The sequence below is a fragment of the Piliocolobus tephrosceles genome, chromosome 11, assembly GCF_002776525.5.
Source record: "Piliocolobus tephrosceles isolate RC106 chromosome 11, ASM277652v3, whole genome shotgun sequence".
Classification (NCBI taxonomy): Eukaryota; Metazoa; Chordata; class Mammalia; order Primates; family Cercopithecidae; genus Piliocolobus; species Piliocolobus tephrosceles.
This window is the reverse complement of record NC_045444.1, coordinates 55,208,628-55,236,520: the sequence shown is the minus strand read 5'-3', so window position 1 is coordinate 55,236,520 and position 27,893 is coordinate 55,208,628. Positions and strand designations below refer to the sequence as shown.

Here is a 27,893-nt window from a genome sequence, read left to right as displayed (position 1 = left end):
CCTTCCTTCCTTCCTTCCTTCCTTCCTTCCTTCCTTCCTTCCTTCCTTCCTTCCTTCCTTTCCTCCTTCCTTCTTTTCTTCCTTCCCTCCTACCTTCCTTGTAGATCTCTTTGTCATCTTTCGGACATCATCTTGGTTTCACACATATATTCTAACACACCATATATAGTTCATTTACTGAGGGTAGGCTGGGTACTAGGAGGTCCTGTAACAGGCCCTGGGAATACAGAGGTCACTTCGTCTCATCTGTTCTGTTCTTTATAGTTCATATATCCAGGTCATGGCAGGAGAATTTTGAACTTTCTGCTTATAAAATCCTTTCCAAGGCATAACTTGTCACTAAAGGGGAAAAATACAAAAATATTGTGTAAAACAACAGCAAAACTAGTTTTTAAAAAAGGGAATGACATATTACATTTTTATTAAAAATATTGACTTCAGTTTACTAGATGTTTATCAGTACTTACTGCCCAAGAATAGGCTTTTAAACTTACTGTTGAAAATCTTTTTGGCACTCTTGCTGCACAATATTTCTTAATAGTTTAAGAAAATTCTTACTCTGTTGGCAGAAGCCATACATGACCATCACTATATGGTCAAGGTTGAGGCATGCCTGTGTGTGCAACTCAGTTATTCATCTAACGAATGAACTGTGGATAAAGTATAGTGTTTGTGTGAATAACAATGCAGTGAGCCTCACCATCACCAAGCATAAACATTTCTGATAAGCGTTGTCATCAGAGTTGCTTATTGATGTTGAAGCATTGATTTTGTTAGAGTCAATTATATATATATGTGTGTGTGTGTGTATGTATGTGTGCGTGTATATATTTATGTATATACCTGATCTCTACTTTCTGAAAATTTACACATTTAGAATGGAGGTTATTTAGTTCCTATCATGTAACTTGTGACTTATAAGCTCGCTTAGCAATTACATACTGCTTCAGTCTGCATTTAGGCCATAGCCAAATAAGGGTGAGTTGCCATTTTGTACAAAATTGAGGTTGAGGTGCAAGATGCCAGGTGTCATTTAAACCAAGGTTAGGATGCAAGATACTAGGTCTTATGAAATTTAGTGTCTGGACACTGATTGCTAACCTTAACGTCTCTCCTTTCTGCCCTCTCTCTTTTTCTCTCCCTTTTTCTTTTCTCCCTATTTTTGCCTCTTCTCTCTCTTCTCATGTCTTTAGAGCTTGTTGTAACTATTGCGATAGTCAAGAACTAAATAACATGGAGTTAGGGAGAAGGAATACAGCAAGGTGTTTGTATGATTCAGTCAGGAAGGTCCATTTAGTGGTTATAAATAATTTAGCCTATGACTATGGGGAATTACCAAATCTACCAATTGACAGTCAATTTCTTCTCTTCTTGTTGCTATTGTCATAATTTGCAGTATCAAACTATTGTTCATTTGATAACCTGGTGATCTCATCTGATTATTAAGATGGCCAAAATGAAAGTGATGCTTATAGCTTTAACATATCCATGTCAGTTTGATTTATGGTTCAACACTTGGACCTAATTAATCAGAAAAACCCTAATTTGATGCTATCTATTAATGCTAGTCTGAAACACCATTCAGAAGCCTTAAGCAAGAAAGCCGCCTTTCTGAAGTCTCTCTTGTCATCTATTTCTCATGAATGTCCATTTTCTTTTTCAGCGTTTGATTCCACTCAACCATTTTCCAGTAATTTATATTGCTACTCAAAAAGCCGTATAGGAATTCTCTGGGTGATTGGGACTGGAAATGTGCTCTGAAATGGGAATGATTTGTAGTTTTTGCACAGGGTGTGTTAAGTCATCAGGTGCTGAAGGGCATGCTATTCTTGCAAGTAGTTTGATTCATTGAGTCCTTATTTACCTGGGCAGGCAGGCCATCTTAAATTTTCTTCTGTTTGGATAGTGCTCTTTTCAACATCCTGTAAGTGTAGCTCTTTTGCCATGAAAGATGTAAATAACCGGTTAGTCCCTAGTGGGGATCGGGGGCAGAGGAGATGAAGGTCCTGGGCTTAGTTTCCTTCCATGTGGAGGGAAGATTCCTCTTTAGGAACCTCAGTGACTTAGTTGATAGAGGAAGCACTGCATGAGCTATTCAGGGGGAGCACAGAAAAGACTGATACAAATACAGTTTCAGTGCTTTGATGCTCGCTAATAGGAAATTTTCATTGCTCGGCGTCCTTAGTAAAAACTTGGACATTCTTTTGAATGTCTGGGCACTTGAGTGATTGTCAATTTATATTTTTAATTTTCTGTGAGTGTATGCAGTTGGGGTGGGGAGAAATTTTTTTTTTTTGCTCTGATAATGAATACGGATGGGAAAAGTTTGCACCATAACGCAGATGTGTTTATGAATGTTTTTCATAGCCAAATCCTTTATATTAATGATGAACTACTTGAGGATTTCAGATGCTTGTGTTTTTCCAGTGTGGTCCCCTCCCCTTGAAGGGGTAGACCTGTGGACGTGTGATGGAATGGAGCATTCCAGGGTGAAACAGGCCTTTCTGGAACTTACATTCTTTATCACACTCCGAGGGGAGTTCGTTTCCAGTTGCTGGTACTAGCAGATGCAGCGTGCAATTGCCCAATCCTAGGTGCTCTTATTGATGGGTGGGGAGGAGTGGGATTGCTGTTTAAGAAATTTTATGATCTTTAGAAGGGAAGAATTTATTATGGTTTTTTTTTTATGGTCTCTTTCATGTGGGCTAAGATAATTTTGAGCTCTGACTGTCGAAGCTGCTTAGAGGTTCTGAGTAGTTCTCCACTGGGGGTGGTACTGCCACTCTCAAGCGGCATAGACGTGCCTGGGAGTGTTTTTTGTCACAGTGATGTGGGGCACTACTGGTGGTCCACAGGTGGGGGCCAGGGATGGTGTATATACTGCTTTGCCCAGGACAGTTCTGCAAAGTGAGTAATTATCCCAACCTAAATGGCGATAGCATCCTCCGAAGAACCTCTGAGAAGTGTGACTTTGCTTATAATGTTCTGTAGTGCTGATGGACTGCCTGATTGTAGAAGTGAGAGGTGCATAATGAAAAAACAAGCGGGATGTGAGAGCCTTGGGGGCAGGGGAGAAAGACAGGTGACTAGTGTTTAAATGGAAACATGAACCAAACAAACTCATGAACCAAAGCAACTTAAAAACACAGAGAATAAAACAAACAGCAGATATACACACAAATTATGGTAACGGTGTTAGATTAAAAGCTTCACTCAAGTAAAAATTAACCATGAGTTATTGTTAAACTATTCGTTTCATAATAACTAATAGTAAAGTATCATGATGAACTGGAAAATTCATGAGATTTGGAAAAGAAAACCCAGAATCAAATAATGATTATTTCCATGATTTACTTGCTTTAGGATCCTTGGCAGGTTCTCCGAACCTCAATGTATGCATCATAAAATGGGGACTATACTCATCTCACGGTTTGTTGTCAAAAATAAGTTAAATAATGTATGTGAAAGCACCATGTAATGTTAGTTGCTCTCACTATCATCATTGGTATTGTTGTTATTGTTATTATTTTTACAGGTCAATAAAATATAATACAGGTAACAATCTCTGAAGGGTTGTTTGCATAGCTGTTCACTTATTCCTTTACCCCAGATACACTGCTCTTGCCTTTTTGCTTTTATTGTTTAATCAAAATGAACTCAGTAAGCCCAGTGGAGGCAAACAGTTAGCACATGGTCGTGTCTCTACAAATATAGTTTAGTCCCTTGTTCAAAGTGTAGTCTGCAAAGTAGCAGCATCAACATCAGCAGGAAGTTTACAGAAATGCAGAAGTTCAGGTCCCACCTCAAAATACGGAATCCAAATTTACACTTTAATGAGCTCCCAGGTGATCCATTTGTGCATGAGCGTTTGAGGAGCACTGTACAGGACCCAGTCCTTACCCTTCCTTCCATTTTCAAATGCGTTGTCATCTAAATGACACACCAAAGTTTGACTGCTATGGTATGCTATAAGATGGCCAACAATTCAAAACAAAAATTTTTCACCTGCTTTCCTGATTTTTGAAAGATAACCCTCATTAGTTCACCTGCTGAAATGAAGGAAATTGCAGATGTATGATTGATCACCTATGGGAAGTTGGGAAGAGCAACGGGATCTGTGCACAGACTTACCAACTGTAAGAAACGGAGAAGGGTAGCTCAGTTATAAATGGCTCAGTTTTATTCTCTCATTGCTCAGAATTGAGAGGCTGCTCAAGTAGTACATCTCATTCTGCTGCCATTTGGTTATTGGAAAGGCACATTATTTTAATTACTAAGCAAATATTTAAGTCATCTTTGAGATCAACTATCTTGAGAGCTGACTGGATTCTGTGGGCTGGATACGCAGACACGTCCAGCTTGGAGAGGATGGTGGGGGATGGTCACTAGGATGTTGTTGGCAATGCCCTAAGGCAGTGGCCCCCAACCTTTTTAGCACCAGGGACTGGTTTCATGGAAGACAATTTTTCCATGGACAGCAGGGTGGTGGTGGGGGAGGGATGGTTTTGGGATGACACTGTTTCACCTCAGATCATCAGGCATTAGAGTCTCATAAGGAATGCACAACCTAGATCCCTCTCATGTGCAGTTCACGGTAGGGTTTGTGCTCCTATGAGAGTCTAATGCAGCCACTCATCTGACGGGAGGTGGAACTCAGGCGATAATGCTTGCTCACCCACCTCTCACCTGCTGCTATGTAGCCTGGTTCCTAGCAGGCCATGGACCAGTACCAGTCTGTAGCCCAGGGACGGGGACCCCTGCCTCATGGAACCTGTTGGTAGTTTGCTATGCAAGTAGACCTGCTTTGGATCCTCCTGGGGCAGCTGGAGGGGCCGCAAGGTGAGACCTTTCTCTGCTAGCAGCCTCTTGGTGAAGCACCTACCAGCCTGCTCACTGGGCTCATGGTTGTGGTGAGGTTTTGGGGATTGAAGTGGAGCTCCAAGCTCTTCTCATGGTCAAAGTCTGTATGCTAGTTCAGGCTTTACCTACTCAGAGTGACCTTCACTTTTAACACAGTTATTTCCTGAGTAATCACCCTCATACTCATTTGATAGTCACTTTTTGGCTTGGCACTCAAAGCTCTTTTTTCTCCATCTTCTCAGCCTTGTTGCCTACCACTCTCCAAGAGGTCCCCACTGCTTGGGCCACACTTATTTGACCCTCACACATGCTAAGCTGTCAAGTTTTTTTTTTTTTTTTTCTTAGAGACAGGTTTTCACCATGTTGGCCAGCCTGGTCTTGAACTCCTGGCCTCGAGTGATCTGCCCGGCTCGGCCTCCCAAAGTGCTGGGATTATAGGTGTGAGCGATCACGCCTGGCCTGTCAAGTTGTTTTGACCCTACAGACAAAGCGTGGTCTCCCTCTTCACCTCCCCAAATCCTGCTCATTCACAAAGACCCAGTGTAGTCTTATAATTCTTCGTGAAGACTTCTCTGATGACACCAGCCTGCAGTTTTATTTTTTTCCCCCAAGGCCAGTTGTTTTTTATTATCTCCATTGCTTATTTGGAACCAAATTGTCTGTTGTCATATGGCATAGCTTTGGAGTCAGACTGCCTCAGTGTAAATCCATGCTCCACTACCTACTAGATTTGTTCAAGTCTCGTTGTCCTCATCTATGAAATGGGGCCATTGATACCATCTCACAAAGCTGTTGTGAGGATAAGTAAGGTAATGCATGGGAAATACTTAAAATATTGCTGGCAAGTTCTGGGTGAACAGATGCTGCCATTTGCTTTGCAGGACATGAAATGATGAAATAAGTACAGGCTCTGGAATCACACAGGTCCTGGGGCTATATCAGGCTTTGACATTTTTTACCTTTGTGGCCCTGGGGGAGTTGGTTAATGTCACTGAGGCTCAGGTTCCCCTTCTGTTAAATAAGTATAAATCTCACATCATACAGTTCTAAGAGGATCCAGTGAATATGTATAAAGCTTTATATATTGTCTAACACATAGTAGGTACTCAGTAAACAATATCAGCTATTGTTATTGCATGGATATTTAATTTATAACATATAAATCACTTTTGCCACCACTAAACTTATAGGCTCTGTCAAAAAGGAACTATATCTTATTTTTCTTTGTTCTTCCACTGATCCTCGGACAACTGCACATAGTAGTTATGAATTTATTTGTGGCTTTAGTGAATCTGGCATCATATTCTTTTGGTCCTTATTTATTCATTTATTTTTACACTTAAATTATGTCTACATGATAATGCATCAACCTGCATTGTGGGTTTTGTCCCCAAATCTCTGACTTCTTGAAATGTCCTTATAGTATTGTTTTGCTCTAAGAAAACATCAGGGCTCTGAAATAATAATTGGGACAAAGCAGTCTATTCAGTGGTTTGTAAACTGGATTTAAAAAAAGACCAAAAGAATTTCTGCCACCTATTTGGTGATCTGTAAGGAAAACTAGGCAGTTAAAATGTTGCACAGAAAGAGAATAGTTGGTTGGTTTGTTGTTCATGTCTTGTTTCAGTTTCATTAACTGAATCCTTGACTATTCTATCAATTTGACACTAGACAGGGTAGGGTGCTCCATATAATTTGCTACCTTTGGCTATCATCACTATAGTGTAAAGTTTTGGAAATAAGCCAGTGACCCTAAATCTTCAAAAGGGGACTGGCCTTGTTTATGTGGGCAAGATATGGGAATTCTAGTAAACTGTCAGCCAACTTATGAATATCAGAAGTATGTCTATCAATAGCAAAGGAATCAAAATTAAGTACAGAAAAGGTGAAGCAAAAATTATGGATAAGTTAAGGAATTGCCTCTTAAATTTGTTTGTTTCTTTGAGTTCAGTAAAGGTGGGACTATTAAAATGTGATTTAGTCATACACATTTTTAAAAAGAGGACTGTACCTCCTCAGGTAGACCAACTGTTTGGAAGGACCAGTATGTGTTAAGAGGATCTAGTGGGGAAATAGGATTTGCCATAGAAATTACCTTCCTCTGTTAACTTTGGACAATGTTCCATTGACTACCACTTGCCTTTATCTTATAAGAAGAGAATTTATGGAAGGAAAAGGAAACTTACAAGGAAAGGGTAAAAGAATGAAACTGCTATTAATATGACTCAATGTTTTTTTCTTTCTTTTTTTTTTTTTTAATAAAAACTTCTAGATATTCCTCTTTTCCAGATTATTCCAGATTCCATTTTTCTTTCTATGGATTTAAGATAGTAAATTTCTATTTAAAGTCTCATTGTTTGCTCTGATAGCTTTTATATCTCTGATATATTATGGTCTCAGCAGACTGAGTTTTACAAAGAGAATTCTACACTTCCTGACGAACATGCATTAGCTATTCCATGAGCACCTGGTGCTGTGCCAGAGGCTGTAAATGACACAGAGGAATGTTCTCAATCCAGTGTTGTTCCTTGCTGTGGAAAACAAACAGGCAAATGACTTCTCTTCTCTGGGTGCTATCTGTTACTCTAATATCTTATCTTAACACATTCTTAGTCCAACCCTTACCCAGGAAGCTTGGAATATGGCTACTTATGAAGAAAGGATTACTCTTTTTTTTTTTTTTTTCCTAGCTTTGGGCTCTTTATGAGGTTGAGGTTGGGAAACAAGTTTATTCCTATGTCTAATATAAATTTTACTACAGATATCAAAATGCTTAAATTTTTTTTTGCATTGCTTTTGATTGCTGCAATGTTTCCTAAGCCCAATAATTTTTTAATGCTATGTTAGTCACCAAGTAGACTACTCTTTTTCTCCAACTGAAGTATATGAGCACTATGGATTCTACTCCAGCCCAGTAATGAACTCAATTAATGTTAACGGAGAGCGGCTTTGGGGGTAAAAAAAACAGATTTTTCCATTCATTCTTGAGTTTAGTGGAATAAACTTTTTCTTTTGGTGAAAGGAAACATAGAGTAGTGGTCAAGTAGCACGAATACTGGAATCAGAACTGTCAGATTCAAATCCTTGCTTTGCACATATTTGCTGTTGGATCTTGGGCAAGTTACTGAATTGCTCTGTGCTTCAATTTATTTATTTGCAAAATGTTCATAATAACAGCATCTATTTCATAGGGTTATTATGAGTATTAAATGAGCTAATGTTGGCAGAGCACTTAGAATGGTGTGTGCCATTTAAGCACCATATGAGTACTTCTTTTCATCTTTGCATCATCTATTCTGATTCATGGGACAGGCAGGGGTTAGTGCTGGAGAGATAGGGTGTTCATTTGGTTCTAATGGTTCCTTTGCGATGATTGCCTGGTTCTTAACAAAATGTTTTTATTTCAATGTGGATTGTATTTTCCTCCTTTCATCCTTGGTTTTTACTAGAGGGATTTTTTTTTTCTTTTTTTAAATCAGGCAGCCCCCAAACCAGAGAGGCTCCTGGAGAATGTTTTAAAGTTACGTAAATGATTGTTTGCAAGGTTACTTCTTGGCTAAAACTGGATTGGTTGAATATGGCAGTTTTGAGACTATTTTCTGAACAAAGTTTTAAAACTGGCTCCATGTAGATTTTTTTTTCTCCCTGTGCGTGGCTCCAATGTATGAAATCATCCCCCCCCCCTTTTTTTAAACTTCAAATACTTAAATAACAAAAAGGTAGATAATATCTAGATAAAACTTTTGGAGGGCTTGTGAATAAAGGCTACTTATTTAAAACAAAACACTAAAAATAAAGTGCATATGGACCAACTGAAGTCAGGGACATTTGCAATTGTTATTAGACCTAATCCAGACCTTTCCACTAGTGGTTTATATTTGGTTTATTTTTAAACAACACATACTCCCTTTATGAGAGAATGAGCTTCTGAGGCCAGTGAAGCATTTGGCTGATTGCTGAGAGGTCAGCCAGCAATGATAAAGTATCAGTTTGTTTTCTCTGGAGAGATATTTCCAAACAATAGTCATTTGGGAGTAAGAAACAGGCATCGCAGTTACTATTGAAAAGGTGAATTTGACAAATGAATTATAGATCTGTTGATAAACTGAGTAAATTGGATTTGATATATTAGATAATGGAGTGAGGAGATCAAGTGTGAAAATCACTGCCTATAAAAATTACTTAATCGCAACATTTCCCCATTAGTTTCATTTTTCACATGTGTGATTTTAAATAACTGACTTCAAAGTGTTTTATAAAATGACTTTTGGGTCTCTATTTTGTGTTCTTTTCATGATGTGTTTAACTTGGCATTTTAGCTTGGCAAAAATGAACAAGTCCCCCCACCCCACTCCTCAAAAATGGGACTTGTAATAAAAGTTGCTTAAGAAGTAGCATTAATTATATATATTTTCAAAACAGGCAATATATATTGTTCTGATAATTTCCTCCTAAGTACTCAGTCTCTACGTTTATACTTTTCTTTTCTCCATAGCAATATGAAACTGTCTGTAAGAGGACTGTTCTTTATGATTGTTATAATTTTTCAACCAGAAGATACTACCTTTACAACCTCAGATACTAAGGGAGACAAATACACTGAGCTTACAAATGTATTATGTTGGATTACTAACAATAGACCTAATTGATAAAAGTGATTTAATATATGTTGTGTTAATAGCTAAACCTCCAAAGCCCCTAATCTCCCATGGAAATATTGCTTTGTAGAACAAAATCCAATGAGAAGTTCTGGGATTCCAGAGTGAATTTGTACATTCCTTAGGGGCATTTTTGCAAGGGAGGTTGTTGTGCTTTAAAGGTAGTTGATAAGAGACCTGCACCACCAACCCCAGACCTGCACCACCAACCACCATCATGCATTAGTCTATAGAAGGTATTTGGGTGTACGTACTCCTGTACCACTCGGTACCACCATTTAGCCAAGCGAAGTTTCTGACCATTTGCAGCATACATTATAAATCAGGATGTCACTACCAGACAATCAGATTTGAACATTCCATGAACAAAGTAGCCTATATACCCTAGAAATAGATCACTTAACTATGTTTATGTCATGCTGTTGATATGCCTGCATTTACACAAATCAGGACAGCACATTGCTTATTTATTTTAGGAGTAGGTAATTGATCTGTATATTTACCTAATTTTGGTTAATTAGCCAAAAATTGAAATGGGTAATTTAGCATGATTGCTTAAATACATGGGGAAGATATAATTATTCTTCCAACTCCAGAAATTGCTCCTTTATCCCATGAGTTTGTGAAAGAATAAAATAATTTTGAGTCTTTAAGTGGGGCTGGTAGTGGCTGCTCTCTTTGAAAAATTTTTCTGTGTGGCACATAATGCTTGGGAAGGTCACTGGGCAGGTATTTGGGGAACTTTGTCCCTTGGGGAGACCTAGGAAGATCACAGGATATATTTGTTCAGTGAAGTGAGCTTGTTTAAGTTATATTGTCCTTCCAGTATCACTAGGGACTATCACTGCCACTTGGGCTGTCAAACTTTTGGTGTCAAGTTTGTATACTCTGGTTGGCTGCAGAGATTTTGTTTTGTTTTGTTTTGTTTTTGGCTCTTTGGTTTAAAAAATTGTTTGCAGAGATGAGCTTATAGATCTGGCAAGTTATAATTTAAGTTTTAAAAATTAAGACAAAATATTAGTCTGAATCTAAGAATGAAAGGCCATAACCTGCTGTATATGATTTAGTAATAAAAAATCACTTAAAAAATAAGGCGAGGAACTCAAAAAAGTATTGTCAAGCAAATGAAAAGTTACTCATGATGTTATCAATCAGAGATAACCACTGTTAACATTTTGGTCTTTTTTATGCTTTTTTTTTTCTTTGCATATGTAACTCTGTTTTCAGTAAAAATTTACATCCTTGTTTTTGTTACATTAAATTATGAGTATTTATCTAAGTACTTAGAATTTCTCCATAACCGTTTTATAAGTTACTAATATGTCAAAAAGAGATGTAAAAAAAAAAATAATCCTTTTATTGTTGGACATTTAGGAGATTTGCAATTTCCTTTGTTACAAATAATGTTGTGATGAAAATCTTTATACATACATTTTTGTCTACTTCTTTGATTTGTTCCTTAGGAAAAAAATCCTTGAAGTAAAAGTACTAAATGAAAGATCAAGTGTTTTTAAAAAGCAAGATACATGTTGTCAAACAGCTTTCCCAATGAGTTCCATCAAGGTATACACTGATCAACTATGTATGAAAATCACTCTCTTCCTGTGGATATTCAAATAAATATTTTTATATTATCATTGGGAGAATGTTTTCCTAATTTTCTAATTTGTATTTCTTTGATTATATAATTAGTTGAATAATTTTTCATTTTTATCAAAAATTTATATTTCTTCGGTTAAATATCTGCATGGCATACTTTTTTAAAATTTCTGTCTGTTATTGCAGAATGTGACAGTGAGCATTTTCGCTGTGGAAGTGGGCATTGCATCCCTGCAGACTGGAGGTGTGATGGGACCAAAGACTGTCCAGATGACGCGGATGAAATTGGTTGTGGTAAGTGAGGAGGGGCCAGGCTAAGTTCTATTTTGAGTAATGTAAGTGCTTCGTGGTGATTTCACCTGCAACAAAGAGAAGAGTATGCCTTTTAGTGACGGAGTCGGGTGTGGGCCAAAGTCTTTTGAGATCTGTGTGGTTAAATAGAGAACTGGTGGCATTAACAATAATTTCATTTCCTTCTGAGGTAGGGGTTCGATTCACATTGATGATAGAACATTAGTTTCTATCTCACCCTTATCTCTGACCACAACTTCAATATGGAAACATATTTGGGTGCAGTTTTCTGAAGCCTGTAAGTCATTATTACTGATATTCACTCTGTGAATTTTGTGCACCCACAAGAACAAACAAAAAATGTTATCTGAACTACTATGATTTGTAAGTCAAGGGGGAGTCCATTTTTTTTTTTTTATTATACTTTAAGTTCTAGGGTACATGTTTTATGTAAAGGATGTAGAGTAACTTGTTGGAATTACCAAAAAGAAATCACATAATTGGTTAGTGTGATTTATGTTTTTTAAAAATTCTAGTTTTAAAAAATTTTAAAAATATGATAATGTAGTAAACCTCAAATCTAATTAATTATTAAATGACTTTCACGTACATTTTGTCATTTAGTTTTCTCACTAATCTTCTGAGGTAGGTTTCAGATTAGGAAATTGAGAATTGGAGAAGTTAAGTCATTTATTAAAGTTCTTCCAGTTGGTAAGTCTGTGCACAGATCCCGTTGCTCTTCCCAACTTCCCATAGGTGATCAATCATACATCTGCAATTTCCTTCATTTCAGCAGGTGAACTAATGAGGGTTATCTTTCAAAAATCAGGAAAGCAGGTGAAAAATTTTTGTTTTGAATTGTTGGCCATCTTATAGCATACCATAGCAGTCAAACTTTGGTGTGTCATTTAGATGACAACGCATTTGAAAATGGAAGGAAGGGTAAGGACTGGGTCCTGTACAGTGCTCCTCAAACGCTCATGCACAAATGGATCACCTGGGAGCTCATTAAAGTACAAATTTGGATTCCGTATTTTGAGGTGGGACCTGAACTTCTGCATTTCTGTAAACTTCCTGCTGATGTTGATGCTGCTACTTTGCGGACTACACTTTGAACAAGGGACTAAACTATATTTGTAGAGACACGACCATGTGCTAACTGTTTGCCTCCACTGGGCTTACTGAGTTTATTTTGATTAAACAATAAAAGCAAAAAGGCAAGAGCAGTGTATCTGGGGTAAAGGAATAAGTGAACAGCTATGCCAACAACTCTTCAGAGATTGTTACCTGTATTATATTTTATTGACCTGTAAAAATAATAACAATAACAACAATACCAATGACGATAGTGAGAGCAACTAACATTACATGGTGCTTTCACATACATTATTTAACTTATTTTTGACAACAAACCGTGAGATGAGTATAGTCCCCATTTTATGATGCATACATTGAGGTTCAGAGAACCTGCCAAGGATCCTAAAGCAAGTAAATCATGGAAATAATCATTATTTGATTCTGGGTTTTCTTTTCCAAATCTCATGAATTTTCCAGTTCATCATGATACTTTACTATTAGTTATTATGAAACGAATAGTTTAACAATAACTCATGGTTAATTTTTACTTGAGTGAAGCTTTTAATCTAACACCGTTACCATAATTTGTGTGTATATCTGCTGTTTGTTTTATTCTCTGTGTTTTTAAGTTGCTTTGGTTCATGAGTTTGTTGTGATGCTGTTGCTGAGTTTATCTGAAAGTGAACTCTGGCATCCACAGACTCTAGTATAAGGATTGTTTACTATTTGCCTTCAAATAAATTGAACAGCAGTTGACATAATATGCTCTTCTGGAACAAGCATTGCTTGCTAGTATAGTGGGGAGGATGATTGCCATAATGAGTTCTCTTTTGGTTTGTTTTAGCTGTCGTGACCTGCCAGCAGGGCTATTTCAAGTGCCAGAGTGAGGGACAATGCATCCCCAACTCCTGGGTGTGTGACCAAGATCAAGACTGTGATGATGGCTCAGATGAACATCAAGGTTGCTGTAAGTGTTTGGAGAGGAATCTTGCTTGGCTTTGTGGACATCTAAAACCCAACCTGTCACAGAGAGGTTACACATTATGGGATGATTCTTTATAAATGTGGAGCGGGGCCTTAAATCATAAGGGAACCTATGCCAGCAATCTCATTCAGGGGTTGGATGATATTGAAAGTACAGATGTACTGAAGAATTATGAATATACCCCAGCAATTTGGAAATGAGATAGATTCCCAGTCTTTAATTTTGATTATGTTATGCTCAAGAAAGAAACCAAATATTTATTGATGTGTATAGCTGGGTGTCTTCATGTGTGTGGTTGACAGCTGAATGAGTCCTTTGGCTCTGTGGCATACTTTGTATTCAAACTTTCCACCCCCTCTGCCCCAATATTAAACTCTCTTCTTTTTGACTTAGTGGAAGTAGGTAGGTCTGTTGGAGGGCTTCTTGGTGGTTACTTCAGTGACTGCTGCCGCAGCCACCATAGGATGAGTTGGAACAAGAAAGAAAATAGTAGTGATGAAGCAGGTCTTGGCAACTGAGGCATCCCTGGACATTGAGGTGGTTTGGTTCAGTTACCTCGAAAAAACCTTTAAATTCTAATTTCTTTGGGATCAAACTGGAAAAGACTGTTTTAATAGGTTTAAAGATAATTTTATTTTATTTATTTTTATTTTATTATTATTTTTAGAGTCAGGGTCTCACTCTCTCACCCAGACTGGAGTGCAGTGGTGCGATCACAGTTCACTGCAGCCTCAAACACCTGGGCTCAGGTAGTCCTCCTGCTTCAGTCTCCTGAGTAGCTGGGACTATAGGTGTGCACCACCATGCCCAGCTAATTTTTAAATTTTTTGTAGAGATATGATCTTGTTACGTTCCCCAGGCTGGTCTGGAATCCTGGGCTAAAGTCATCCTCCTGCCTTGGCCTCCCAAAATGTTGGGATTATAGGCATGACCCACTATGCCTGGCCTGAAAGTAATTTCAGATGAGAGTCATGTCGGGTAAATATAAGATGGCGACCTGTGAGCAATTTGTCTATCATGTGTATCATTCCATTCCTTTCTCTATTAAGGAGATTTGTATAATTTAAAATCATTCTTGTATCATTGCGGATGTTGTTGGCTGCAAGGAAAGAAAAACACAACTCATAAAAGTTAAACAAAAAGGGGATTTATTATCTCACATAATAAGAAGCCTAACTGTAGGATTGTTCTAGGGTTGATTAATTCCCAGCTCAGTAACATTATCCAGTTTTTCCTCACTCTTTTGCTCTGCCATATTTATCCTATTGGCCTTTCTTGATTGCATAAAAGCTTCTCAAGTCTCAAAATTTTCATCCTGAAGACCTGACATTCTCTCAAGTAGAGAGGAGGTTCTTAATAAATAGATACTAAATGCATAAATGATGGGTTGTTCATCTTTTGGCTATATAGTTTTGAGTTTATTTTCCCTTATTCCTCTCACAGAGTGGGAAGAAAGCTGAGCTTTATTTTGCGATTCAGTGTGTGGTGGATGACCCTTTGCTAATAATAATACAGAGGGGATTGGAACTACTAAGGGCAACTGCTTGGGAGAAGAGGCTAGAGATAAGTTTATAGCAGTCATTTTAAAACAATATTGTGTATCATTTTAAATGACCATGGATTTCATAAGGCAATTCTCCCATTTTTAATGATATAAAAATTCTCCATTAGATATCTTTTAACCACAAACAGAATATGCCACCTCTGTGTTCACTAAAGTCACCAGAGAACTCCTGATTGCCAATGGGCACTTTTCCTTCCTTGTCACACTGGATGGGCATTTTGACTGCACTTGACTCTGGAGACCATTCCTCCTTCTTGACACCACTCCCTTGGCTGCCATGACTCCCAGCAGTCCTGGCTCTCTTTTGAGCTGCTTTGGTCATTCCATTTTATTTTCCTCTTCTACTCAGACCTTGAGTATTGGTGTTGCTCAGAGCCCTGCCCTGAGCAGCTTTTCTCATTCTAGATAATCTCAGGATAGTCTTACCATTCTCATGATTTTAGTGACCCTCTGTGGCCTGATGAGACCTAAATCTGTGTTTACAACCCAGAGTTTTGTCCACACTTCAGTCTTTTATACTCAACTACCTTTGAACCTCTGCAAGGTGCCTTGAACTCAAGGTGTCCCAACTGAAAATAATCATCTTCCTTCCTGAACTGGATTTTCCTTCTATATTTGCTAGGCTACATATTTTATCTTTATTAATAGAAATAGCATTTAACCCACTATGAGGCACTGGCAGAAAATACGAAATCAGTCTTAAATTATCGGAAATAGGCAGATGGAAGCTCTTTTACTTGTTGAATTTGTGAAACATATTTCAAAATGAAAATATTTTATTAGATGAAGAAGAAAAAAAATTGCTGTAAGTGACATGAAATATATAATCAATTAGCATGAAAAGGCTATCACAATCCCCTAAGCACCCACGCTAGAAACTTGGAAGTTATTCTTGATTTCTTCCTCTTTTTCACTGCCCACATTGAATCACCAACTCCTGCCTAATTTGCCTTATAAATATTTCTAAAGTTCATCTCTTTATTTCTCTCTGTATTTTTTTTTTGTAAGGACAGATTTTTTTTTTTTTTTTTTTGAGACAGGGTCTTGCTCTGTTGATCAGGCTGGAGTGCAGTGGTGCAATCATGGCTCACTGTAGCCTTGACCTCCTGGGCTCCAACGGTCCTCCCACTTCTCAGCCTCCTGAGTAGTTGGGACTACAGGCGCATGGCACCACACCTGGCTAATTTTGTATTTTTTTTGTAGAGATGGGGTTTTCCCATGTTGCCCAGGCTGGTCTCCAACTCCTGGCCTCAAGTGATCCACCCACCTTGGCCTCCCAAGTGCTAGGATTATAGGTGTAAGCCACCATGTCTGGCCCATCTCTTTATTTCTGCTCCCACTGCCAACATCTCTCATTTGGGTGTCAGCAGTAGCCTGTGGGTTGGCCTCCCTGCCTCCAGTCCTGTGCATCCTTAGATTCTCTCTGACACTGATGCTGATCTAACTAAGATTCTTTGGTAGCTCTCCATTAATTCCAGAAGAAAGTTCCAATTCCCTAACATGGTTTACAGTGGCTTCCAGGATGTGGCTGGTGCTTATTTTCCTATGTCTATCATTTGCTATTCTTGCCTTGAAGTGGCCACTTGGGCACAGCAGTGCTTTCAGTTCCTGTGGGCGTGCCATGCTGTGTCCTAGCCTTTTGTGTCTGTGCAAGCTACCTGAATGCTGAATGCCTGGTGCTATATGGTTCTTCTTTGCTTTTGGCCTACCTGACTGCTGCTTCTTTAAGACCCAAGGAGGTATCACTTTTTCAAGGAAACTGTCCCCATGCATGTTCCCTTCCAAGAGTGCATTAAGTTCCCAGATTGATGGTTCTATCATTCCTGTGTGCCTATAGTCCGTTTTCATAATTGTTTTCTAATTACTCCTTAAAGTGTCCTCTAGAAGACTATGAGCTTCTTGAGGGTAGGGATTGTGCCTTATTCATTCGCAGATTCCCATATTGCTATACTGTGTGGTACATAATAGGCCCTCAACAGATGTTTGTGTAATTAATGAATAGATGAATCTCAGCATTAGATTGGTTGATGGAATTATATAATTTTAATTTGTTTCCTCACATTTGAATGAGCTTTTAATTGCTCCTTCATAAGCCCTTTGAAAACCTAAGCACAAAATTTAGAATTATTTGGGCTTGATGTAAAGAAGAAAGCCAAGGTAATTGAAATAGCACTGATACCTGACCTAGTTTCTTTTCATATTTTGTTTGAGACACTCATGACTTGCCTTCTCGGGAATAAAAGAAAGTTCTTTAATTAAAAATTGGCAATATATACTTAAATAAATTATATGGAAATTTAATGAGGAAGCATTAATCTCTTTAACCTTTTTCAGATAAAATTGTCTCTCTGCCATGGGCATAATTCAGACATTTAAGTGCCTTCTGGAAAAATCTACCTATTCTACCTTTATTTATAGAAGTAAAATTGGACCCACAGGTATAAGGTACTTAGAGAAAATATGAAATTATTTAGTGTTAGAAATAGGCTGACTGGAAAAATTTTGTTTGCTATTCCAGAATTATGTGACACCATTTTATTAATTAAACAGAAAGAAGGAACAAAATGACAAGGAAAATATAATCAATTAAGCATGGAGAAGGGTGTTAATTATGGTTTTATAAAATATCTTATCACATGATAATTTTTTTATGTTTGAATTTTCAAGTACCACCTTGAAAACTGTCACTGTCTACTTATCTTTTACATTTTTTTTTTTTTTTTAGAGACAGGGGTCTTGCTTTGCTGCCCAGGCTGGAGTGCAGTGGCATGATTATAGCTCACTGTAACTACATAAAAAGAGAAGTTTTTTTTGGCTGAAGTGATCCTCCTACCTCAGCCTTCCAAGTAGCTAGGACTACAGCTACTTGAAAGTGAGCCACTGTGCCCAACTAAATTTTTTTTTTTAAAAAGATATAAGGATCTCACTATGTTGCCCAGGCTAGTCTTGAATTCCTGGCCTCAAGTGATCTTGCCTCAGTCTCCCGTAGCTGGGATTACAGGCATGAGCCATAGTGCCAGGTTTACTTGTTGTTTGAAAAGGTTTTTCATGTTAAGTTTTGGTCGTACATTCCTTAACAGATATCTAATATTATCAGAAAACCAAGTTTTGCTGAACCTAAATATCTATACTATATGTAAGTATAAGAAGCTCTGTAAAAATTGAGGGCAAACCTTTTTTCTTCCATCAGGGGATTATATTATAATTTTTGGTGGATCACCTTTCCCCCCAAAGCTCTTTGTATGTAGATGATTTAAAATCCTATGATAAGATAATGTTACCATGTTATGGTAATTCCTGCCTCAGATTTACAGGATAGCTTTTACATCATGCTTGTGGGCATCAATTCACTGGATTTTATCTGTTTTATCTGGAGGTAAATTTGATGAACTGCTGATGCCCTGCTTTTACCTGTGTTAATCAACATGGGATAAAATCAAGCTAGCTTAAAATTTTTTTTTCCTCTTTATAAAATTGATACATGGTCAATGTAAACAGTTTATAGAATAGAGGAAACTATATAGAAAAAATAAAATCACTCATATTCATATTCACACCACTCTGGAATAACTGCTATTAAAGCTTTGGTATATTTCCTTCTTGTTTATACTAGGATTTCAATGGGTGGGTTGAGGGGACCTTGCCCATCCTTGATTAATACCTATATCTGCAAAATTTTTATTTCATTAACCTTTTCACCATATAGTTTAAAAATCTATATTGTATTCTTTACACATGTTGATAATGTAATTGTGTACGTAGCATGCTTGAGTGTGGACACTATTCTCTGGGCATTTTGATAATATTATACTTTTGCTTTTGCATTGTAAGCTCAGCTTGGTGGTAGCGGGTACCTTATCTTGTGTCCCTATGAAATTTATGCTTTCCAATATCCTTGTTAATGCCAATAGATTCATCTGTGTGTAGCAATAATTATAAATTAAGTAATAATTTTTTCTCTTCACAGCCCAAAGTACATGCTCAAGTCATCAGATAACATGCTCCAACGGTCAGTGTATCCCAGGTGAATACAGGTGCGACCACGTCAGAGACTGCCCAGATGGAGCTGACGAGAATGACTGCCGTAAGTCTGTTTTAGTCCTTGCACTGTATTTGGTTTCACCCTTGTCCCTTTGGCATTTTAATCAATTTGTTAGATTTGCTGATGGACATAAATGCCTACAATATGCCTCTTGTTATTGCAATCTCTTGGCAGATTCTTTTGTGGATTAGAGGTGATGTTCTGATAAGAGTCTATTTTTAACAAGACATTCTAAGAGTGTTCTGCCTTAGTGCATCAAGTTTCTGTATTTTTTATGGTAAGAAACTTTTAACGTGAACATAGATTCCAACAGGAAGGATAAATACATCAAGTACAGAATCTAGTTTGGTCAATTTTAACTGTTATTACACAGCTATAGTAAGTTTCTAGGTCAAATTTCTCACTAGTTTTCCTGCTTTTATGGACTCAACATTTTTCAGATTATCTTTGGAAAAGTGTTACATTTTGAAAATGGCTTTTCCCATAACAGCAGCATACTATGTCTGTCTGTAACTGATCACCACAAAATAAGACATATAAATCATAGTACTCTATGTATAATGTATAAGTATTACCACACCAAAATAAGAAAGTGCAATCATAGTTCATTATGTAGTAACAGGTAAGTAAAGAATAATCTTCCTCTTTCGAGGCTTCTATAGAACTGTTAGGATACGAGAAGATAGGAATTAGTCTGCTGTGTCAGTCCTATAGTCCCATATAATTGTCTTTATCTCAGACATACCACAGTTTCTTTCTCTCTCTCTTTTTATTTTTTATTTTTTTGAGAAGGAGTTTCACTCTTGTTGCCCAGGCTGGAGTGCAGTGGTGTGATCTCCGCTCACCGCAACCTCCGCCTCCCGGGTTCAAGCAATTCTCCTGCCTCAGCCTCCTGAGTAGCGGGGATTACAGGCGTGCGCCACCATCCCTGGCTAATTTTTGTATTTTTAGTAGAGATGGCATTTCACCATGTTGGTCAGGCTGGTGTTGAACTTCTGACCTCAGGTGATTCACCCGCCTCGGCCTCCCAAAGTGCTGGGATTACAGGCATGAGCCACCGTGTCTGGCCCCTAGTTTCTCTTAAAAGCTCTTACAAGTCTATCATTTATGAATTTTTCCATAAGTTCCTTGAGTTTTTAATATATATATGTTTTTAATATATATATTTCTGACAGGCCTTTTAGTGCACTCCTGTATTTCATAAGTTTACTATGTGCTGTGTAAAGCAATAGTCATGTGTCATTTAATGAGGGGGACACATTCTGAGAAACGTGTTGTTAGACAATTATGTTGTGTGAACACGATAGAGTGTAGTTAAGCAAACCTGGATGGTCTAACCTACTGCACACCCAGGGTAAACAGTATATACCCTAGGCATTTACTCTTGCTCCTCGGTTGCAAACCTGCACACCATGTTACTGTGCTAAATACTATACGCAATTGGAACACAATGTTAAGTATTTATGTATCTAATCATATGTAAACATAGAAAAGGTACAGCAAAAATATGGTATTATAATCTTAGGGGACCATTGTAGTACATGTAGCCCATCCTGTTTGTCGTTGACCGAAAGAGCCATATGCGGTTCATGACTGTACTTCCTTTTGTTTGCTCTTAAATTTATATTTCAAACTTCAAGGAATTATCCTAGTATTCCATTAATTGGTGAGCAGATTTTTGTGTACCTTAGAAATCTTGATCATAAACTTTTCAGTTATTATTTTCAGTTATTATGTCTCCGACTGAAAATTTAAGGTTTTAGACTATTCTCATGGGATATCTCCTCTATTGTTTTATAATTCTGATTTAATTTTAGTTCTCTAGATTGTCTCTACATTCCTTCCTTTGATACAAATGGTTGATTTAATGCTTTCTGATAAAAGAGCTATCTTGTGTAAACTTTGTTAAACTTCCCAATATGGTGCCATGACTAGGGTAGGAGCTAACATATGTTGATTATGGCAAGCAAATTGTTTCTAGTCACTGTACATTTCAAACTATACTGTTCATGGAAGACATACTTGTATATGTGCAAAGGCAAGACCTATACTTCCATCCATACCATGACCACATGGTGCATTTTTTAAAAAGATGCTTCTCCAGTGCTTTCTTCCTTGCATGTTATTTTTCTTTGAGAGAAGCGTCTGTGCTATTTGTCCTTGTCTCTCCATTTCCTCGCACAGTTCCTAGTATAGTTCTGTTCTAATTTTCATCTTAAATATTCTTATTTATCTATCTATTTAATTATTTTTTATTTTACTTTGAGTTCTGGGGCACATGTACAGAATGTGTAGGTTTGTTACATAGATATACACGTGCCATGGTAGTTTGCTGCACATATCAACCCATCATCTAGGTTTTAAGCCCCACGTGCATTAGGTATTTGTCCTAATGCTCTCCGTTCCCTTGACCCCACCCCCATGACAGGCCCCAGTGTGTGATGTTCCCCTCTCTGTATACATGTGTTCTCATCGTTCAACTCCCACTTATGAGTGAGAACATGTGGTGTTTGGTTTTCTGTTCCTGTGTTAGTTTGCTGAGAATGATGGCTTCCAGCTTCATCCATGTCCTTGTAAAAGACATGAACTCATTCCTTTTTATGGCTGCATAGTATTCCATGGTGTATATATGCTACATTTTCTTTATCCAGTCTATCATTGATGGGCATTTGGGTTGGTTCCAAGTCTTTGCTATTATAAATAGTGCTACAATAAACATACGTGTGCATGTGTCTTTATTTTTTGAAAGAGATTACAGTGTTTCCACTTTGGATTTACCTTCACTCTGGAAATTATGCAAAGAATTTAGACTAAACTCTGGCAAGTTTAGAGATGGTGGCGCGTGTCTGGATGCCACAGAATAGCAAGTTCAGGGGTCAAGGATTCTCCTTTCAGTGCTTTGTAAAGCACACAGTAGGTTCTTCATTGAGGCAAATGAAGAAGATATTTTTGATTAATAATAATGATAAATCGTATGTTATATTTTGTAGCATTTTGTAAATTTCAGAGCACTATTAAATTCTAGTTGTTACTATTAGGTTCCTTTATGAGGACAATAGGACAGGCACTATTATAATGTCTTATGAATAAATGAAAACTTCAGAGAGAAGAGTGACTTGTTTGAGGTTGTATAGTAGAGATAGGGCTTAATTTGTCTTCTAGTTCCCAGTGTGGTGATTGCTCTTCGTGGAAGGCTTTATTTACAGAAGGAGAAAGTCCTATCTTGTATGAGTTAAGAGACCACCAGAGGCCTGTACCACCAGCCAAAAGTCTGTGTCTTTATCCCTTATTTACAAGTAGATGAAAATGAGTGCTTCATTGCAAATGCAGTGGGACTAAAGGAATTGCTACTTTGGGGAAAATAAAAGTCAGCTGAAACAGAATGTTTGCAGCCAAGTCTAAAGTCACTAATACAACCGGCTCACAACTTTGCCAGTGAACCTTCTGGCAAAAACCTGGCAGGCTATGAATATGCAAGTAGCTGCTGTAAAAGGGAATGAAGCAGAGGAAGTGAGATTTATAAGCTATTATATCTGGGCAGGAGATTTTAATCAAGTTTTTTTTTAATTAAAAAAATTTAAGTACAAATAGTTGGTGAAATAATGATTCACTAAGGAAAGAAAACTAAATTTGGCTTATTGTTTCTGGAATCATGTAAATTATGAACCCTTCAGGGCACATTGTGGCCTAAAATGAATCACATGAATGTAAGGGATTTTGCAAAGAGATATTCTTTCCTATTTCCCTCTACCTTGTTTATTGATTGCTAAGTTTCATTTATGAAAGAGTGTAAAAAAAAAAAATAAAAAAAAAAAACCTCAGAAATCAGGGGAAAGGTAGAAAAGAATCTTCTTATTCTTTGTTAGTGCTTTGATCTGATCACAGTCAGATATGTACAAGAAGGAAATGAATGGCCTGGATCAAAGCCGTAGAAAATGCTAGTATAGGGGACGGGTCGCAGGAGTGGTCCCATTTTGTTTTCCTTCTTTGTTTAAAGCTCTTGTGGAAAATGGGAAAGGGAACTGCCAGTCACCGAGCACCAGCCACCATCTTGCCCACTTTTCACATCGATGCTGCAAGGGGGGTATGAGGACCAGCTCTGTTTTACAGAGAGTGTAAAGATTATCAAGATGTAAGAGTAGGGGAGCCAGGATTTTAACCTAGGTCTCAACCGTATGTCTGTGCTCTTAAAAGATTTTGCTTTAGGAATAGAAATGTGTAACTTATTTTTGTTTAAAGGTTACTTAGCTATTTTATTATTTTTACATATTATTGTCAACGTTTTTTAGTATGGAAGTTTTTTTTTTTTAACATATACAAAAGAAGCATGAATTGTATAGTGAACCCCTTTGTATGCATCAAATAATTACATCAATGATGAACTCATAACTAGTATTGTTTTATTTATTCTCTTTATTCTCCCCATTATTTTGAAATATTTCTTAGACATTATATAATTCCACCTGTAAATATTTCAGTATTTGTTTCTAAAATATAAGGACTAAAACATAAACATAATATCATTATCACACCTAAAAATTAAACAACTCTTCTTTAAAATAATCAGATATTGAGTCCATTTTTAAAATTCCCCAATCATCTTGTTATTTTTTACAGTTTGATTATTTAAATTGAAGTCCAAATAAAATATTTATGTTCAAGTTAGTTGATGTGTCTCATAAGCCTTTCAATTTGTGGGGTTTCCTTCTATTTCTGTTCTTTACTCCTTGCAATTTACTTGTTAAAAAAAAAACCCAGGTCACTTGTCCTGGAGTTTCCCACAGTCTGGGTTGTGCTCATTGTGTCCCCTGATGTCCTTTAACATGTTCTCTGTCCTCTGTATTTCCTGGCAATTAGTAGCTAGACCTGGAGCAGGGTTTCTCGACCTTGACACTAATGACATTTGGAACCGGACAGTTCTTTCTTGTGCATTGTAGAATGTCTAACAGTATCCCTGACCTCTATCCATTAGATGTCGGTAGCATTGCCCAGTTGTGACAATCCAAAATTGTCACAAAATTGTAAAGCACACAGTAGGTTCTTCATTGAGGCAAATGAAGAAGATATTTTTGATTAATAATAATGATAAATCATATGTTATATTTTGTAGCATTTTGTAAATTTCAGAGCATTATTAAATTCTAGTTGTTACTGTTAGGTTCCTTTATGAGGACAATAGGACAGGCACTATTACAATATCTTATGAATAAATGAAAACTTCAGAGAGAAGAGTGACTTGTTTGAGGTTGTATAGTAGAGATAGGGCTTAATTTGTCTTCTAGCTCCAAGTATGGTGACTCTGGACGTTGTCAAATGTCCTCCAGGAGCAAAATCATCCAGTTGAGAACCACTAATTTAGGAGACTGAACAGGTGCAAGGGTTTTCTTGGAGGGTGGGCGGAAACAAGGGAAGGCAAGAATACTTTTTATGTAAATGTGTGTATTTTCATTAGGAGACACAGGATAGCTAGCTATCTGTGATGTGAGTAGCCATTGATGATCATTGCTGAAATCCATTTAGTCATAGCAGTTCTTAGTTATTTTAAATGTTGCATTAGGTATCTAACAGCTGTTGTTAGTTACTTTAAATTAGAATGTTTTCATGTGATCAAAGATTAAGTGAGGCTTAGTCAGAAATCATCTTCATGAGACATGACACTTTATTATTTCTGCAATGACGATGCATGGAAGTCATTACTTGTGGACAAACTTAGAATCAGCCTGTGAATGGGGCTTTTGTTTTTCTATTTCTCAGAAATAGAATGGCCTATAGGAATGAATATATTAGGTACCTGGAAACCACCTAAAAATAGTAATGGATGTTGGAAAAACTCCAAAGAAGGACTCAATTCTTCCCTCCAATATTCAAAAGGATTAGGGAGCTTGATGTTGTAGTTCATAGCCCTGCCTGTCATTCCAGACCCCTACGTTGTAGTTCATACCCTTTCAAGCTTCTAAAATTAAGACACTGAGCTCCAAGACAGAGTACCTTGTGTCCATTCCAGGCATTCCTTTACAGAACAAAGAGTGGTGTGTAAGAGTCCTCTTAGGGAGGCAGGCAAGGAGAGAGGAGGTGAGAGAATGGTCGAGATGGTGAGGAAGGCGAGGGTATTAGGGTCTCAACAAAAAGATTATTTTTGAGATAAATTTGGTATAGTATGAGAGATTCTTACTGTGTTTGATCTTTTTAAAGTCTGCTTCGTCTTTATATGCATAAGGTATGGGTGGTTATTTTACCCTTTTAGAAAAATTTCTGAATATATGTGTGTGTGTGTGTGTGTGTGCGTGTATAGATGCGAAACAGGTAAAAGCTCATTTTCACCCTTAGTTCTTTTATTATTCAATCTGGTCATCTGTAAAATGGCATCTTATATTAAACGGCTTGTCAATTAACTTTTTTTTTTTTTTTTTTTTTTTTTTCAAGGAACAGAGAGATTCAAAACTGTGGTCCATTTTGCCTCTAATGGGATTAGCATCAAGGAAAAACCACTCATGCAGGGTCTAAGATAAACATCAGAACAATGCAGCAATTATAGGTCATTCAATTAATATATTGAAGTGACTTTCAGTTGCTCAAAAATAGTACAGTTTTTTTCTGTTAAGTGAAAAGATTATTTTGCTTTTTCAAGCACCATATTAGAATGATTTTGGTGTGAATAAAACTATTGCTAATTATCGTTGGTTTGCAGCACTTCTCTTTTGTTACTTAGGAATGCTAAAGAAAGGGTAAAATCCCTGTTACAATGGAGGCTTTCTTGCCGGTAATCAGCAGTATTTGGTCTGCCTGCAACTGGGGCTGCTTTGTCTCAGAAGTTTTATTTCTATTGACTTTCTGGTCTTTAGAATTTAAACATTTTTCTTTATATCTCTAACTGCTGAAACTCCAGCTGAGGGAACAGTGGGAGGGGGATAAAGAAGATGCTGAAAGTCATTTTGTGGACTGTGAGGGTGCATGAAGAACATGTTCTTCAAACTCAGTTCCACATTTAAGCTGCCCAATGAGCCTTGCCCTTGCTATTCTCTCTCTCCCTGAAGCTAGAAAGAAGAAGCAGGCGACTCTCCAAAGGACCCCATCTTACCTGTCACATCACAGATGTACCTTTTTAGCATTCTCACAATTGAGATAGGATTCAGAGCCCTGAAACCTGGAGGAAGGAGAGAAAACTCTCTTTTATTTAGTTTCCATCATACAAGGATGTTATAAACATCCGCGGTCTTTAAAAAGATCCTAAGATCCCTTTTAGTTGTTGCCAATTACTCTGCTCCCTTTAACAACAGAGTTTCCTAGCATTATCGTTAACGGCTGTTTCCATTTACTCTCGTCCTGTTTCTTTGTTTAAAAAAAATTTTTTTAAACTTATGTAATATATCCAACTGATTGTCCTTTTTTTTAGAACTCACTGAAAATAGTCCTTCATCTTCACCAATCTTCTGAAAACATTCTTTCAATGCTACCAATGACCGCCATTATGCTAAGCCGAATAGTTCTTGTTCAAATGTCACTTCTCAGAGAAGTGACATAGTCCCCATAGTTACTCTTTACCTTTTACTCAGCTCTATTTTTGCAACTTTTTTTTCCCATTGCTACATTTACTTTAATAGCTGTAATTCCACTCTTCCCAAACAGAATGTCAGTTCCAGGAGAAATGGGATTTTATTTCATTCTTTAGTACCTTGCACATCTATAGGTGTGCAATAATTATTTTTGCATGGATTGATTAATAAAATGCTGTGGGAATTGCTACTTCACTTATAATTTTGTTTACCTTTTAATTTAATTCTTAGCACAGTATCTACGAAGTCACATTTCAATAAATATATGTTGAACACAAGAGAATTCTAATGAAGAAGAAGGCATCACTCTGTAGAATAACTGGTTTCTAGGATATTGACATTCACCCAGCAATGATTTACTGATAAGTACTCAAATTATTTGGGGCTAGGTTTCCAGCAGGGAGGCTGAACCACGCCATTTCTAGTGATTGGAAAGTGGCTACTCTTATAATGCTGGGGTGCAGCTAGTTTTCCTGTCTCTTTGATTAGATTTTGTCTTTTGTTCCGCCCGGGGGGGTCCCTGGGAATAACTACTAAGGTATGGAACCATGGTGTTGTCTGGCCTTCAATGGAAACATGTAGCCCAGTGCCACGAAACATGATGTACATTATAAACATTTGTTTACCCCTTAGAAGGCATCTTACTTCTTTGTACTCTTCCTTGGAACATTTGATGCACATTTTTCCATCTTGTTGCTTGGTCACTTTTGTAATATAGCTTGTGTGAGGTGTTTTTTTTTTTTTTTTTAAGGAATTAGGAACTATGTCAGTTTTTATCTCCTTTGCAGTTTTTGGTGACAGCTCTGTATATGGGAAGAAGGTAGTGCTGTGGATCTGGAATCCTTGCAGCAACGCTCTCAGGCACATTTCTAATTGAGGGCTAAGATTAGGTCGCCGTGGATAGAGACCAGCAAGGAGTCTGGGCCTTAAGACCCAGCTAGTACAAAGGGAGTGAGCTAAGTAAAACTAAATAATTTAGTTTGTTTCTCTTTTTGCTTTGGCTTCCTGAAAGCCACCCAGACTAAACTTGGTGTTAGTTCAATTCTACTAGTCCTCGGGATGACCATATTTTCATTCTCTTTCCAAGGTGCTGAATTTCTTTCTTTCTTTTCTTTCTTTCTTTCTTTCTTTCTTTCTTTCTTTCTTTCTTTCTTTCTTTCTTTCTTTCTTTCTTTCTTTCTTTCTTTCTTTCTTTTTCTTTCTTTCTTCTTTCTTTCTCTTTCTTTCTTTCTTTCTTTCTTTCTTTCTTTCTTTCTTTCTTTCT

General features: G+C 37.3%; 1 protein-coding gene across 1 annotated transcript in view; it reads left to right on the top strand.

The window, feature by feature from the left end:
* LRP2 (LDL receptor related protein 2) overlaps nt 1–27,893 on the top strand; it is a 219,547-nt gene that overhangs the window by 30,001 nt on the left and 161,653 nt on the right. The window contains exons 2-4 of the mRNA XM_023189698.3: nt 11,304–11,411; nt 13,330–13,452; nt 19,002–19,118. Coding sequence (XP_023045466.2) covers nt 11,304–11,411; nt 13,330–13,452; nt 19,002–19,118 — 348 coding nt within the window. The remainder of the gene's footprint in view (nt 1–11,303; nt 11,412–13,329; nt 13,453–19,001; nt 19,119–27,893) is intronic.